This window comes from Nilaparvata lugens, chromosome 4, assembly GCF_014356525.2.
Source record: "Nilaparvata lugens isolate BPH chromosome 4, ASM1435652v1, whole genome shotgun sequence".
Taxonomy (NCBI): Eukaryota; Metazoa; Arthropoda; class Insecta; order Hemiptera; family Delphacidae; genus Nilaparvata; species Nilaparvata lugens.
Window position 1 is genome coordinate 24468012 of NC_052507.1, and position 16882 is coordinate 24484893.

At 35.0% G+C, this 16882-nt stretch overlaps 1 protein-coding gene across 3 annotated transcripts in view; it reads left to right on the forward strand.

The window, feature by feature from the left end:
• LOC111054521 (60S ribosomal protein L26) overlaps positions 1-16882 on the forward strand; it is a 30783-nt gene that overhangs the window by 5889 nt on the left and 8012 nt on the right. For 2 of the 3 annotated variants that reach the window (XM_039427173.1, XM_039427171.1), the window contains exons 3-5: positions 4338-4478; positions 7355-7497; positions 15124-15161. In XM_039427173.1, coding sequence (XP_039283107.1) covers positions 4338-4478; positions 7355-7492 — 279 coding nt within the window. In that variant the 3' untranslated portion in view covers positions 7493-7497; positions 15124-15161. Of the gene's footprint in view, positions 1-4337; positions 4479-7354; positions 7545-15123; positions 15162-16882 lie in introns of those variants that run through there. The other variant, XM_022341568.2, reaches the window with a different exon arrangement.

The window sequence follows — 16882 nt, forward strand, 5'->3', positions numbered from 1 at the left end:
AACGTTTTTATTCATAGCCCCAAAAGTATACAATGAAATTCCAATTAGCATAAGGCAGCAAAAAAATCCGAGAAGTTTCAAGTTTTTTCTGAAGAATTGGTTATTGGAAAAGCAGGATGTTGAAGTGTGGTTTAGAGATCTCAGATAAAAACTTAATAATATTGCAATAGAAATATAGTTACAGGTCATTTAAAGAAATCTATTCAATGTGTGAAATATTCAAATCTAAGCTTGGTAGGTATTTGTTTCTGTTTGTGATGTAAATAGATATTATTATTCAAGGTAAAACAACCCAAGTTGGAGAGTGTAGATATAAGTGATTAAGTGCCCTAAGATTGCTCTAGAATAGATAGATGGCAAGGGATACGTTAAGTTGAATTTTTCACCTTATGATGAATGGATATAAGTGGAAGAGTAATTATATTGTTTGTTTTTAAATAGAGAAGACAAGTTTTGTTGATTCTAGTACCTAACAGTTTTCTTCGCGACAGGGATGTAGTAATTATTATTTATAGGTTTATAATTTTTCTAAATGACTAAAACTATTTGCTGGTAACTCCCATAAAGGAATCCTCGGGAGTACCTAATTTCTCTGATAAGGAAGCAATTGTATGATTATTTTGTTATATAATTTCATTGAAAATTGAAATGTTTCTTCATACTGTTATGTTATATGTTTTCATTTGAAATTGTAATTGTGATTTTTCTTTTTTACGAGAAATAAATTAGTATTATTATTATTATTTGCGAGTTACATGATCGCTCCACAAAATAAATCACAAATAAAACAAAACAATTCTCTATTTAATGTCCAGTTTATTCACCCTCTGTTACAGGCTCTAAAATTCTCACTTTAGTCAACCTCAAAAAAATAGTCTGAAGGAAATTGGAACAAATGAGTCCACCCGCACTCATAGACGTTGTCAATTCGCCATGTGTATTTTATATAAAAATAGTAATAATCAGTAGAATATAATAATAGCAATATTTCATGGGCAACGTTGCTAATGCACTCATCTGTTACAATTTCCATCTGACTATTTTCGTGCGGTTATTAATTGGGTACATTCTCTCTTGAGTCAGTTTTTCAATGCCTCAGCAGAAAATTTGTGGACGAAATATATGATTTGAAAGAACGCTATGAGATTTAGAAGCTTTAAAGGTTTAAAGCTTTTAGAAGCATATTACTTTCCTTGCCCTATTACCATAGGTAAGGAAAGTATTGCTTTCCGAAAAAAATTAAGGTACCCAAATTTCTAAATTTCTATATGTTTCAAGGCCCCCTGATTCTAAAAAAGTGGTTTTTGGGTATTGGTCTGTATGTGTGTGTGTGTGTATGAGTGTATGTGCGTCTGTGTACACGATATCTCATCTCCTAATTAACGTAATGACTTGAAATTTGGAACGTAAGGTCCTTACAATATACGGATCCGACACGAACAATTTCGATCAAATGCGGATTCAAGATGGTGGCGAAAATGTTGTCAAAAACAGGGTTTTTCACGACTGTTTCGAAAACGGCTCCAACGATTTTGATTAAAGTTATACCTAGAATAGTCATCAATAAGCTCTATCAACTGTCACAAGTCCCATATCTGTAACAATTTCAGGAGCTCCGCCCCATCTACGCAAAGTTTGATTTTAGATTCCCAATTATCAGGCTTTAGATACAATAAAAACAAAATATTTTGAGTGGAAAAGATTGAGTATGAAAATCTCTACAATTAATGTTCAGTAACATTTTCACCTAAAATTGAAAATAAGCACGAAATTAAGTAAACTTGAGATGCGTGAACACTAGCGTCAGGTGATCAATTTTCATAACGGCAAGGAAAGTTGTGTGAGTGCACCACACCAGATTTTTGTGGTAATCTGTACAACTTATTACAGCTGATATCTCAGCTTTAAAAGTTATTTATTAAATAGGAAACAGAAAGTGAAGTTGCATGATAATGGGATAAGCTATTTTCAGAATATACTTTTTTTTGATACCACAAGTATTGTGACTGGAACGTTGGAAGAAGTTGTCCAGAGGACTGAAGAGACTATTAATCAAATGAACATCTGGTTTTAGGCTAACGGCTCTTTGTTTGAATATAATCAAAACTTGATTATTGGATTTTTAGTTGACCAGTAAGTTAGGTGGCACAATCAGTTAGAAGATGGATGAGATCAAAGTCTGCTTTTTGGGAGTTAGAATCAGAAACTGTCTCAAGTGGATCACATTGTGAACAAACTCTCAAGTGTCTGCTTCACATTGAAAGTGCTGAAGAATGTAGTTGGAACAAAAACACTATTGAATGTCTTCCATGGTTATTTAATTTCGATAATTCAATACAGCATAATGTTCTGGGGGAGTGGAAAAAATATCTTAATTCTTTCTATCTTGAGTGGAAAAAATATCTTAATTCTTTCTATCTTTAAAAAGCAAAAGAAAGCCGTCAGAATTGTCGACAACTTGAAGCCTTTAAATCCTGTAAAAACTCTTTCAGAAGAATTTTAACAGTTCCTGCACTTTACTTCCTCGAAATTGCAACTATGGCAAAGAAAAGCGAGAAGATATTGAGAGTCATATCCATCATAGTTACAATTATAGAAACCAGATTGTTCACCTTCAGTAACCGCAACACAGAACAGCAAGCTTAGAGAAAGGGCCACATTATAGCGGATTAAGAGATTATAACTCTCTCCCTACTGAAATAAAATGTATTGAGAGCTCAGAAAGGTTTAGGAATGCAATAAAAGCTAAATTGATCGATGCATCTCCGTACAGTTTAGAGGAAAGCTTCAACTGTTGGCGCGTGTAGACATTTTTTTGCATGCATATTTTTTCAACTCCTTTGTATGTTCTGATTTTCTTTTTTCTCTCTTTTATGATTAAGTTTTTGAGTACTGTACTCAATACTTTTGACGTGTCATATACTACCAAGTGTTGCTTGATTCTGTAGTGTTATATGACGAAAATTAAACTAAACTAACTTAGATGTAGGTAGAGCCATCGATTCCCAGTCCTCTCCCAGATACACGCAGTTGAATCCATTTTTCATTTTAGGTGAGCAGCTCAGATTTAGATTGGTCTTTTCGAAGATTCGTTGTTTATCCCAACTAAGATTGGCTAGCGACCTGAGTATTTACGTGTATGTTGTAGGGAAGGGTATTTGGATAAATTACAAAGAGCACTGTCCAATCTGCAACTTTAGTACTGATGAAACGGTAGAACATTTTTTATTAGTAAGTCCAATGTATTGCCACATCAGGAGGCAATTCACTGCCAAATTTACTCAGAATATTGATGTAAATAAATGACGCAGCTAAAGTAATAGTACTGCTATCCAACTTGAGCGTTGAAAAAATAAATTTCGTGTACAATTTTACAGTAGAGGCGCTCAAAATAAGATCAGAGATACTAAGCGTAACAGGTTGAGCCGGCAGTGAGCCATTTTAATAATCGCAGTAATTTAATCATGACGTTTCATTCAATTGAATGAATTGTGTCATCCTGTTTGTAATTATAATCAATGCTTTCATATTGTTTGTGTATTTTGTCTGTTAGTATCATGATGATTGTAACTTTATATGGGGCGTGGTCCCGATTGCAAAAAAGATATTTATTTGTTTATTTTCGCGGTTGACTTTAGTCTATAGTACATGCTAGCGGTATTGTGTACTGCATTTAATCAATGTTTGAAATTGACTTATAGCACACCCAAATCTTAATCTATTTTTTTTTTCTTTTGCAAAGTTTTAAAGGCCTTTTCTTAGCTACTAAATGATATGTTTATCATAGCAAGTTTTTCTATCACTTTCTATTTCCTCTACATGATCCTTTGTTCTTCAACACAGATGTTCCTTGATAGGTGTCAATTCTAGCTTTTCTTCATTCCATTTTGTTACATATAATATAAGCCATTGGTATTATAGTCAGGATTAGGATTATACCAATATTGATCCGGGGTTAATCCTATTCTGATTGGCTGATTCAAGACATTTGGTACGGGCTACAGTAACTATATAACCACAGTAATTGACTGTCACGTAAGCTTTTTTCCTGTCGCAATTACTTGTAGGATTGATGGTAAAACAAATAATAAATCAACACTTAACATCAAAATATTGTATTATATGGGATCCAAAAACATTGATGTCAATTTTTAATATTGAATTGTTACATTTTATTACGTAATCTGAGACGAATTACCAAAGTAGGGTATCAGGTTTTGTTTAGATATGCCGTCAAGTATTTCAGATCACAATATCACATAATTCTTCAATGTTCGTTTGCTTTGTAAAATTTAACCGTTATGTTGATGTCTTTAATCGTAATGTTGCTGTTGCAGGTTGTCAGGGGTCATTACAAAGGCCAGCAAGTTGGAAAAATTGTCCAAGTGTACAGGAAAAAGTTCGTAATCTATATCGAGAGGATCCAACGTGAAAAGGCCAACGGTGCCAGCGTATATGTTGGAATTCACCCTTCAAAGGTAATTAATCAACAGATGCTTCTAATTAAAGCTCTTTAAAAAAATGTTTCATGAAATTTCTTCATAGCTACATGATGATTAAAACTATTCGCAGACTAAAAGATTAATCAGTTGTGCAATTGATTTGCAAGTTCTAGGTTCTCTAGGACTGTAAATCATGTTCTTCTTGAATCTACTAGATGAAGTAATGTTGGCACTGATAGGCTCATAACTTATTTATGTTAATATCTGCCTCTTTCAATATAGTGTTTTTATCCATTATTAAAGCTAAATGATGATTCAAACCATTCGCGGATAGCAGATATTGGTGTTGTGAAATTTCGTTGCCCGTCTAGGTTTTCTAGAACTGGGAAACTAATTGCTTCATCAAGTCTGTCTTATGGAGAAATTTGGCACTGATAGCTTTATAGTCTCTCAGTAAATAATTGAATTGTATGTTGAAGAGTGATTGGACTCATCCCTTGACGTGAATGAATTAGCAGGAAAGGCCAACATCTTTACTAAAATGTTTAAGTTTTGGTAGTGATTTAAAATTGTATCACATATGTATTTTCAATTTGATAATAGAAATATTATGGTCTTGAGATGGTAAAAAGCTATATGATGATTCAAACCATTCGCGGATAACAGATAATGATGTTGCGAATTCTTGTTGCCCGTCCAGGTTTTCTGGTACTGGGAAATAAGTAGCTCCATCATGTCTGTCTCAAGGTGAAAAATTGGCACTGATAGCTTTTAACTTATCGTACTGCATTGTTTTTTATAACAATTTTTCTAGCTTTTAAAATTTCAAATAATTGCAGTTATGAATCAATCGTTGATGAAATATTAGGCATGAAAAGTGTGATACGGAAAGTTTGATAATTTTATTTCACTACTTGAATCAATAAAAACATAAGAGGCTAAATGGTGAAAAAAAATGTAGGTACGAATAGTACTGGGCAAAGTTTGTTGTGTTCAGTGCCAACAAGATTTCAAATTCTGAATAGGCATATGTGCAAATAATTCATGAATATATTCTTAAGATAATATCATAGAGAAACAATAGCATAAGTTTAAACATAAACTTACGCTATTGTTTCTCTATTATATATAAAGATCGATGTTCATCGCTGGAATATTTTTAACTCTTTATAATCGCTATTAGTACTTAATAACGCAGCTTTATAACATCTCAGTCAATCATTGGGTTATTGTATGCAGATGATTAGACTAATTTCTGGACATGAATGAAATATCTGGAAAGGCACATCTTAGAAAAAAATACTAAAATCTGCACTTAGTTTAGTTTGTACTTCTTCATTTTATAGTTTTGGTACAGATTTATAATTGTGTCAACTAATATATCTGCTAATAGAAATATTATGGTATTGTTATAAAGTAGATAGTAGATATCATAAAAAAGCTATATGATGATTCAAACCATTCGCGGATAACAGATAATGATGTTGCGAATTCTTGTTGCCCGTCCAGGTTTTCTGGTACTGGGAAATAGGTAGCTCCATCATGTCTGTCTCAAGGTGAAAAATTGGCACTGATAGCTTTAAACTGATGAAATTATAGGTTACTGAATTTGTTTTTAAAAATTTTCATTGTAATTTTTAAGCATTTGTTGATGAATTATTAGTTTTGAAAAGTGTGATACGGAAAGATTAATACTTTTATTGCTTAGGCTATATCGATAAAAACATGGTAAATGGTGAAACAAAGATATACTTATAGTAATGAAAAAGTTTGTTCCGTTTAATACAAAAACAAGACTTGAAACTCCGAATACAGTATAATGCAAATTCCTTATGAATATAGACATTTATAAAATAAAGATCAATGTTCTTCGCTCAAATATTTATCACTGATATTTACCATTACTATTCAATAACTTAATTCTTCATCTTTTGTATTTTGTTTCAATCCTCAACTATTCTCTTTGTAAAGCGTTTCATGTTCTTTAGTATTATGATCAATTTCATAGTTAATTTGAAGTTGTGTATTTCTGGAGAATTATTTTTCAATTTTATTTATTATTCCATTTCCGATACAAATGGCACAAATGTAATAACATTGGTAGATAAAATATTAAGGCAAAACTTCTAAACTATAAAATGATAATATTTTCTAATTGAAAATATAGAAGAGTTCAGACTGTCTGCTTGTGCCCTATAATCAACCATTTGAGAAAAATATAAAGGAAGTCATTATATGTTAAATACAATTAACACAATCAACCATATAATTCTATGAGTATTTACATTTTTGTGGTGTTTTGAATGATCGATTGATTAATTTGTAAAGTGAATGAGGTTAGAATGAGCAAACTCTTATTCTAGTGTAGATAATGGTAATGCAACGTATTGGTAAAGCTTGATTGATTGACGTTGGATAATGGAAAAGATCACGTTTTTATTAACAATTATAGAATAATTTCACTTGGACATACTGTATTACTCTAATAAATTGGAACGTCCATCAAGTATTATTATAAATCAAATTTTGGAGCTACATGATGATTCAAACCATTCGCAGAAAGCAGACTGTTGTGTTGCCAAATTTCGTTGCCCGTCTAGGTTTTCTAGTACTGGGCAATGAATGGGCCTCACTGTGTCTGTCTTATGGAGAAGTATTGGCACTGATCGCTCCAAACTACTTTACATTTTTTTTTAATTACTTGAAAAATCAATCTTTCCCATTAGGTTTCTCGTTTTTTGCTCATCCTATCATCATTTCGAATAGAGGAACGATTATTTCATTCTGGTATTTATTTCATCTGATTTCAACTAATGGTGTTTTCGATTATTCGTTGAGCTCAAGTTTCACTTGAACTAGGTTTTGTATTGTTATAGTTACTTTTATTCTCTAATGACATTTGTTTGTTTCAGACTGTCATCGTCAAACTGAAAATGGACAGAGACAGGAAGAAGATCATCGAGAGGAGAGCAAAGGGTCGTGCGGCCGCCCTAGGAAAGGACAAGGGCAAATACACAGAAGACACTACCACAGCGATGGAAACGTCGTAAAAAATGTTTGTAAAAATTTAAATTGTTCATTAAACTGTGGACTTTTATATTAGTTGTTTGTTTGTTGATTTTTATTGGTAAAACCGCTTCGAATCCAATATGGTATCAATGACAATCTACATCATGTGAGAAATAATTTATACTCCTTCGTCCTTTTTCGAGGATTCACAGGATAACACTGAAAATTAATTGTAATAATGAGGTCAAAAAATTTGAGTTGAAAAAATTGTTTAGTTTGGTCTACGTCATAATGGCAGTATTTGATCAACATTGGTGTTGCTTCCTTGTCTATTATTCTACAAAGCAGATAGCGCTATCCTTGTCTTGCTCCGCAACGTTGCCAGATCGTTTTTTAACAAAATTGAAAGTCCTATCTCCACCTAATAAAGAATTATTTCATTTCAAAATCTTCAATCTCAATAATGAACATTTAATATTGAATATATTTTCCTGACGAATAAAATATAACTAATTATTTTAAACAAAAGTGAACAGTTGATATTAAATCAGATATACCGGTATCAGCTATCCTCTATGGAAGGCAGTGGATAGAGAATCGACAAGGTGGATTGCATGCATTTTTCATTGGTCAGCTGGTCGCAATTCTTCAATCTGCATGCCGACATAGTGGCCTAAGTACCCATCCAGACAGGCAATGTAAGCGTAAATCCACTATGGTCTCCCACGTTTATTAGAAAACTTTCAAAAGCAAATATTTCAATGTTATTGAAACATGTCTTCTGCTGAAAGAGGACTGTTCAAGGACATGAATCTTATTTAAAACTCCTATAAATAATTCTTCCATAATAATTCTCTTTCAAGTTCAATCAATGATTCACTATAAGATATCGTCTACAGCAGAATTATTATAAACAATCATCTTAAATTGATGTGCTTCCATATCAAGTCTCTGTCGATCTCATGTCAATCAAAATTATTTGGTTTGAACCTTCTGCTTTGGTAGTTTAAACTCACCAAGAGTTTTAACTCAAGACAGAGTTTAAACTGATACTGTGCAAACGGATTTTTAGTTTTTAAAAAATTAGAGTGTTTTAAACTTTAGCTTAGACCAGTGGTTCTCAAAGTGTGGGGCGCGAAGCTTAGTTGAAAAATTATATGAATTTACTTCTAAAATAATTACGATAAGCATCTTTCTTCTTTTATTCTCTATTGATTGATGCAATAAGTACATCATCAAAATGATAGGGAGAGAAAAAGTAAGGACTTTCCCGAAGCCCTCCACCACTCTCCCACATACCGGTGAAAGTATTTTTCAAATGATTGATACATTTTTGAAGGACATTGACATGTATTGGAGCAAATGTGTAGGAATTTGTACAGATGGAGCTCAGGCTATGTCAGGAAAGTACACTGGACTTCGAGGATTGATCAAAAAGGTAGCACCAGAGTCTAGATGGACACACTGTATAATTCATAGGGAGGCTTTAGCAGCAAAAGGTATGACTCTTGAACTTGATGGAGTTTTACATGTGGTCGTTGAAACAGTCAATCTCATTAAGGCTGTTCAGTACACTTTTTTGTTATTTAAATTGGATAATCTTTTTTATATAATTGTTAAGATCATTCACTATAAGAGTGAGAAAAAGTGACAACTGAAATTTTCAAGTGGTCCAATAAGCGAGTTATGAGTTGTTAAGATCATTATAAGATCTTAACAATTATATTGAAAAAGATTATCCAATTTAAATAAAAAGGTGTACCAAACAGCATTAAAGGGCATGAAGTCATGAGTTTACGATTCTCTGTGAAGACATGGGCTCAGAACACACAGCTCTACTGTTTCTTACTGAAGCTCGCTCGCTATCAAAAGGAAAGGCTTTAACTAGAATATTTGAGCTTAGACATGAAGTCCTTACACTTTTGCTTGAGAAAAACCACCAAAACTCAGTTTTTCACAAACTCAGATTTTTGCTGCAATTAGCATGCATGGCGGATATCTTTGAGAAAATATATGTCCTAGCCAAGTCTTTGCAGAGAGAAGATTCAAACATTCTGCAATGGACTGAAATGATGGAAAGCTTTGTGAAGAAGCTAAGTTTGTACGAGTGCGGTTTCAAAAGTGACAACTTGGAGCTATTCCCCAATCTTAAGATTATTACTGAAGAAATGTATCTAACTCCAGCAAATGAGAAGAAATAAGTTTTTGAAAATTTAGAAATCCTCAAAAGTAGTTTCGGAAAATATTTTAATGAGAACTTGAATGGTTTGGCATGGATTCAAAACCCATTTAAATTCTCAATTAATGAGTAAAGAAAACTTCATTGATCTCCAAGGTGACTGCGCTTAAAATGAAGTTTGAAGAATATTCTCTCACATCCTTCTGGATTGGTGTGCAAATGGAACACCCAATTTTGAGTGAAAATGTATTGAAGATGTTGACTCCATTTGCGACAGTTTATTCGTGTGAAACTGGGTTTACTGCTCTAACTGCCATGAAAAGTAAATATAGATCAAGACTGGTTGTGACCCAGGAACTTAGAGTAGCGTTATCAGAGCTGACACCTCGTTTCAATAAACTCTGTGCGAAAAAAACGAGCTCATCATTCACACTTGAGCTCTTTTTATTGTTAATTGCAAAAAAAGAACTATGTACGATAGTACCTGAATAAATTATAATTGTTTCTATAGAATTTGTTGTTTTATTATGATTGAGACTATCGCCCCATTGGGTTATGTATAGAATGTGCTAAACTCAACTAAATAAATATTGAGTGTAAAATATGTAGGTATATACGTACGTATATGTATATGTACAACATGTACAGTAGTTTATGCTTATATGCATGTAGGGGGAGGGGCTCGAAGTAAAAAGTTTGAGAACCACTGGCTTAGACTTATACTATGCAAACGGCCCTGAATGGTAAAGCGACTCCTGGACAGGAAAAGTAGAGGCGGCCGGTGCTTTACGTCACCTCCATCTAGCGGCACTTCAACTTATATATATTCGATCAACTTCATGTGAGCGGCTCGTAGGCATGTACATGTCAGCTCTACATTCCTTGGGGGGCGCGACAGTCGAGACCGACGACATTCGAGGCCTACGACCGTAGAGGACTGTTTCACAGTCCTCTACGGTCGTAGGCCTCGACTGTCGGGAGTGTACGAAAATTAGAGTGGCCTCAACTGTCGCCTAACGCAGGCGACATTTGAGGCCACTTTTTCAGGAGTCCTCTCCCGTCGTAGGTCTCGACTGTCGGGACTGTACAAAAATTAGAGTGGCCTCAACTGTCGCCTAACGCAGGCGACATTTGAGGACACTTTTCCAGGAGTCCTCTACCCTCGCTGGCCTCGAATGTCGCTGGTCTCGACTGTCGGGCCTGTACAAAAATTAGAGACTCGCTTGCAGCAGGCGACAGTTGAGGACACATCCTACTGCGATTCCAGACAAAATACATTTTATAATGATTATAACTTCTGATTTGTTGAAAACTAAATGTAATGGAAACTTCCTTCATAAAAAAGCATATGAACTTTGAAGGTAGATAGTGCTTATCCTTGAAGGAGTTTCAGAACAATCATCTTTGTGAAGAATTACAGCTTAATCAGTCAAGTATTTCAAGCGTGATGAGCTCACATACAAACAGACAGAAAGACAGATACCATCTCGTCTTATAGATGGATAGAAGATAGATAAATATTTATATTTGTCATTGAAGGAGGCATAATGAAATAGTAATGGATTCCCATTACTTGAAAATATGTTTAGAGACCATCATCCAAGTACCTGTACTGGAATGTATATGACTTGACCACCTTTGTTGACGAAACTCAATTGGAGGATGGAAAGATGCTGGTATCTTTATTTTACATGCTGAACTTTCAAAGTTACACGAATTTAAAGTTATAAAGAATTTTAAAGTTACAAAATTAATAAGCTTCAGAGAATAGGAAAAGGTTATATACAGTAGTATGATGCTTAGAGTATTGAACAAATTTACCTTTTTATATAATCTAGGAAGTTGATTTGAAAAATCAACAACTTTACATAAACATTCTTCCTTAAAAATATTTTTTACTGTGTTTTTGAGGGGGCGCGACAGTCGAGACCGACGACATTCGAGGCCTACGACCGTAGAGGACTGTTTTACAAAACAGTCCTCTGCCGTCGCAGGTCTCGACTGTCGGGGCTGTACAAAAATTAGAGTGGCCTCAACTGTCGCCTAACGCAGGCGACATTTGAGGCCACTTTTTCAGGAGTCCTCTACCGTCGCTGGCCTCGAATGTCGCCGGTCTCTACCGTCGCTGGTCTCGACTGTCGCAGGACTCTTCTGTCGTTTGCCTCGTTTGACATCGACCCCATTCCTTGTCTATAAGCTGCTTTAGCTAACTTATGACACTGAATCGTAATAAACCCTCGACCTCGATAATATAGACGCTCATCTACTTCCGAGAAAAAACTGGTTTTTGCGCGCGCTATCTAGACTGTCATGACGATGCGAGCGTCACATGAGCTGTAGCTTATGTCAGTCGTCACTCAGCAAGACAATGGACACGGACTCTATCGTTAGAATTTAATTACCACTGAGAATCCAATTCTCTAACTCGAAAGACGGATTCAGGTGGTAAAAGGAAGAGAATCCAATCCTCTAACTCGAAAGACGGTTTTAGGTGGTAAAAGGAAGAGACGATGGGCAGTTCATCCAATTAAAGCCTTGTTCAGGATGGCAGCTACACTCGCTACAACTGCAGACATCTCCAATTACAAGCAGGCAACAAATCATTGATGTAGCGCCTCATTACTTAGCTGGCCATGGTAGGTACGCGTTGAAGCTAGAGACGAGTTTCGTCCACGCGTCTGTCGCTCATGCCGCGTTTGTTGCAGCTCTGGGGCTATCTTTTTTCAAGTAGCGAGCGTCAGTCGATGACTCATCAGAATTTCTGACTCGTAATAATGAAAGATTTTGATTTCGGATTTGGATTCAGCAACCCCAAATTCTACCAAGCCTAAGTCCCATTTTTGAAAATACTCAAAAACAAGGGAGTTACGACTGGTTTAAATAAGTATATAGCTTTCCATTATCATATAATTATATAGTAAAAACGAACTGGTGACTGCATGTACTATAATTTATAGCTTAGCAGTGTGGGGAATAAGGTGGAATCTCCATTTCGATTTTAATGTAATATTTTCAAATAAACTAGTGAAAAGTTGTGAAAGCAATGTTCAATTACTAATCTTTTGATGAATAGTGCAATTCTCTGCTCTGTTTATCAGTGAATAATATCAATGTGAATGAACCCATTGTATTATTTGATTCACCAGACATTGATAATAAGTAATGTACGGTATTGAGAAAAACTTGGCATTTTTTTATCTCATAATTTTGGTATTAACAAATGGTGCACTGATTGTAACATAGACTCCAAAAATATTTGGAGACATATCAAGTACAGTACTACCACACAAACAAGTAATCAAGTTCTCCTATACTTCTTTGAAAAGTTTCAACATTTCTTCTTTATTGTTCTTTTTATGTACATTTGATTATTTTTTTATTCGCTAAATAAGGTTATACAATGTGTTAACAAGTATAATACATTGTATAATACATAGTATAATAATACATTGTTTATAACTTATACTTAACTCTTAACTCTTAATAAGTCTTAATAACTCTTAACTCTTTATAACTTATACTTTTCCAGTGACAGGTTCTCCATTGGGTTGCATCAATGCTCTCGAGGTGTATCATCCTCTCAATTTTCAATAATGAGAGTAATTCTTGAATGATAATGAACTTGATCATTATTGAAAATTATTGAGAGGATGATACACCTCGAGAGCATTGATGCAACCCAATGGAGAATCTGTGAAAACTTTCCTCCAAATGCAGGATTCATCGTCAAATTTGACGCCATCAGCAGTCTCTGGTATGGTTTTTGTCATTATAAATTTATAGAGATCTGTTCCATAATGCAGGCTTTTCATGAACTAGGCTTAATTCTATGTCTAGATCTACACTCATGACAACTCTGGACTTTGAACAAATCTACAACACAACCACTTTGAGGACTGAACTACGTATGAATGACTGAAGAAGTGGTAGATGTAGGAACAGGGCCGGCCGGCTGTTTGCGTCCACACTACGTCGATCGACTCTGTCGACCCGGTCGATCGATAAAGTCGCTCGACACCTTCGACTGTGTCAACTCGACAAAATTGCCTCAGTACATGTGGACGAGTCGACCGACAACCATCATAAATTTTCATACATAATCGAGTGTTTTATATATAATCGAGTGTTTTATATATAATCGAGTGTTTTATTTTAAATATAAATCGAGTTTTTATATAAAATGAGTGATGATGAAGGTGATGAAGTCCCGGTCTTCCTCGACTCGCTCTCTTTCTTTTTCTCCCTTGCAAATTTTTAATTTTCTTTTCCACCTCCACTTTTTCAATGCCAAATGACACCGCAATTTCCACCAAACCATCATGCCGATTGTTTCTGTTTTTATAGTCAACATCACTTGAATCCCATAAGTAAGAACGATCATGGTAGCCTACATTTCAATAAAATTCGATGTTTGGGTATCACTCCAATTCATTTTCAATAAAAATGTAAGCACTTGAACAACAGTATAGCACTATTCTATTTTTTAAAACGGCAGTGACAAGATCGACATGTCCACACTGGTGCCTTCGACTCGACTGTCTTTGATCCGGACCGACATGATTCGGGTTGCGTTCGACTCGACTCGACAGCGCTCAACAATGTCTAGCGACACGTCCACACTTGTTCGACATTGTCGATCGACTTTGTCGATCAGTGTCGATCGACATAGTGTGGACGCGGCTTTACCGTGTGTTCATCTCCATAAATGTACAATGCTCTCCTACCTGCCGGACGGCGAAACAGCCGTCCGGCGAAGTAGAGAATAGCCGTGAGTGCCTCTGGCTGATTTTCTCGCCGGATCCGGTTTTCGCCGGTCGGCTGAAGTGTGTCCATGCCTTCCTGTGTATTTTGAACTTCGCACGGCAAAAAAACCGGCCGGCAAAAAACCGTTCGTGTGTCCCCAGCCTAAAACACTCAGGCCGGCCAAACGATACTGCAGGTCTGTCAAAAATGTTTACTAACGTTTTGTGTCTTCGGCGGCGAAAGGCTTGAAAAAATGGCGACTTAAAGAAAAGTACCACAGGCTCAAGCCCAAAACGGTTCCAATTCCATAATATTTATACAACAGTCGAAATGTATCTAGGTTATGTGTCACTTCAAAATTCTTCAGTTACACACTCAATTTACAATTCAAAACACACAACATAGTTTTTAAATTAAAAAAATACTTCTAAATTGAATTAAATCAATTAAAAATATTCAGAAAATTCCAAACTTTGAAAAAACTATAACATTTTGAGACCGAAAATACAAACACACTATTTAGAACTTGAAATATTTCCTCTGAAATAGGTTTTTAGAAATAATTGAAAAGGCCGAAAATGAAAAAATAAACTATTAATAGAAACATCATAGACCAACATTATAACAATTTAAAAGATCAAGAATTGAAATTAAATGGAAATGATAACATCACCAAAAATTGAATAAACTTAAAAAAACACTTGAAATGTCTTATTTATACTATTTATTAAAATTTTCTATTTATTACAGGAGTCTCGATTATTAAACTAACTTAATCCAGTTGCAAGGTAAGCGAAAATGAAACGGAAATTCTTAAAATACTGAGTGCTGCATCATAATTCCTTTTTTCAAAACAATGTTTTCACATGATCTAGTAGGCCGTGGAACTTTAGATCTTAGTTTAGTTGTACTACCTGTTTTTCTAAACGTAGTAACCCACGAACCAATTGATTTGCTGTGTGGAACGCGGGCCAAAGGGGCTAAATTAAACCGATTCCGAAAGGCGCGATGTGCTGCAACCACTGAATAGCCACTCGAAAAGTAGGCCTCAAGGCGAACGCACGCTCCACTACTAGCACTCCGCTGTCATCAACAACTGAATAGTGTGCATTTTAAAAAAAGGAAATTATGATGCACTATTAGCACATTGAACACCAAATAAATTTATTCATACTAACAGAATCGTATGTTAATTTTCTGTATGGGGTGAACCTGCACATTGGGGATGGTCAAATAATCGGGTAAAATAATTTATGTCATAGATAGTAAATTAACGTTAGTGGGGTATCACACCAAAGCTGGGCCGGGCCGAGCCGAGCCGAGCGGAATCCGCGTGCGCGCTAACTATGCAGGATTTAGTCGGGAGCATTCAAATCAACGCCGAGCTGATGTGTGCAGTCGCGGCTTGACGTCAAACTCGAGCGTTTTCGGCCAAGCGGATTCCGCCTTCTTTCAGTTTAGTTCGATCTTCCCACGTAGTGAGTTGCGCAGTATTTTGTATTTTTGTATTACTGATATGAGAGAACCGGCTTTAGTGCGAACGCACGCAGATTCCGCTCGGCCGATCCGCCCGGCTCGGCCCGGCCCACCTTTGGGGTGGAATCCGCCTTAAGTCTTGGATTTTATGGCTTGAAACAATTAGGTTCATTTTACCAATATAATTCTTCGTGAACAATTTAATATAAATATTTATTACCGTATCACTAAATTAAAATTTGAGTCATCACTCAATAAATATATTATGTTAATATAAATATATTTGTTTACTCATTAGTAGCCTACAGTGATAAATAAATTATATTTTTCTCCATAAATACATCACTCATCACTCAATAAATAAATATATTATGTTAATATAAATATATTTGTTTACTCATTAGTAGCATATAGTGATAAATAAATGAATTATATTTTTCTCCATAAATACATTTTTCAAGTATATTTTTTCACTCGCTAGTAGTGATTAAAGAGTAAATTAATTTTCTACTTATCCCATCTAGATTTGCCAAGAAACATTTTGGCATAGAGCAGCGTTTCCCAACATATTCTACGTTTTGGGTGTGGCACTGGCACATCAACTAAAATCCTATAATTTAGTCACGGCATTCTCTGTTCTTGGCAATTTGCGTTCATCTGACAAAATTTATTTTAAGACAAGTAATAGCTTATTCAACGGAAAAGATGCCAATGACAACTGAATTTTGGTATTAATAAACATATTTTCGTAGGCTTACATGTATGTATGTTGAGAGAAACCATTATCACAACTATACAATAGTTACAAGATATTCACCACTAATCCAGTTATTATATACAATTGATTTCTTAGTCCTGTTACCCTATTGTAAGCGTGTGGTAATTTATTTGTTATATAGGAAATTTTGTTGTCGTACGAAGTTGTTAGTGCTACTCAATCTGTATACTCACATCAGTGCGAGTTGATTATCTTTGAGCTGCGTAATATTCTATGTAGATTCCGGTCGTCTTATGAATAGAATGTCATTTGCCA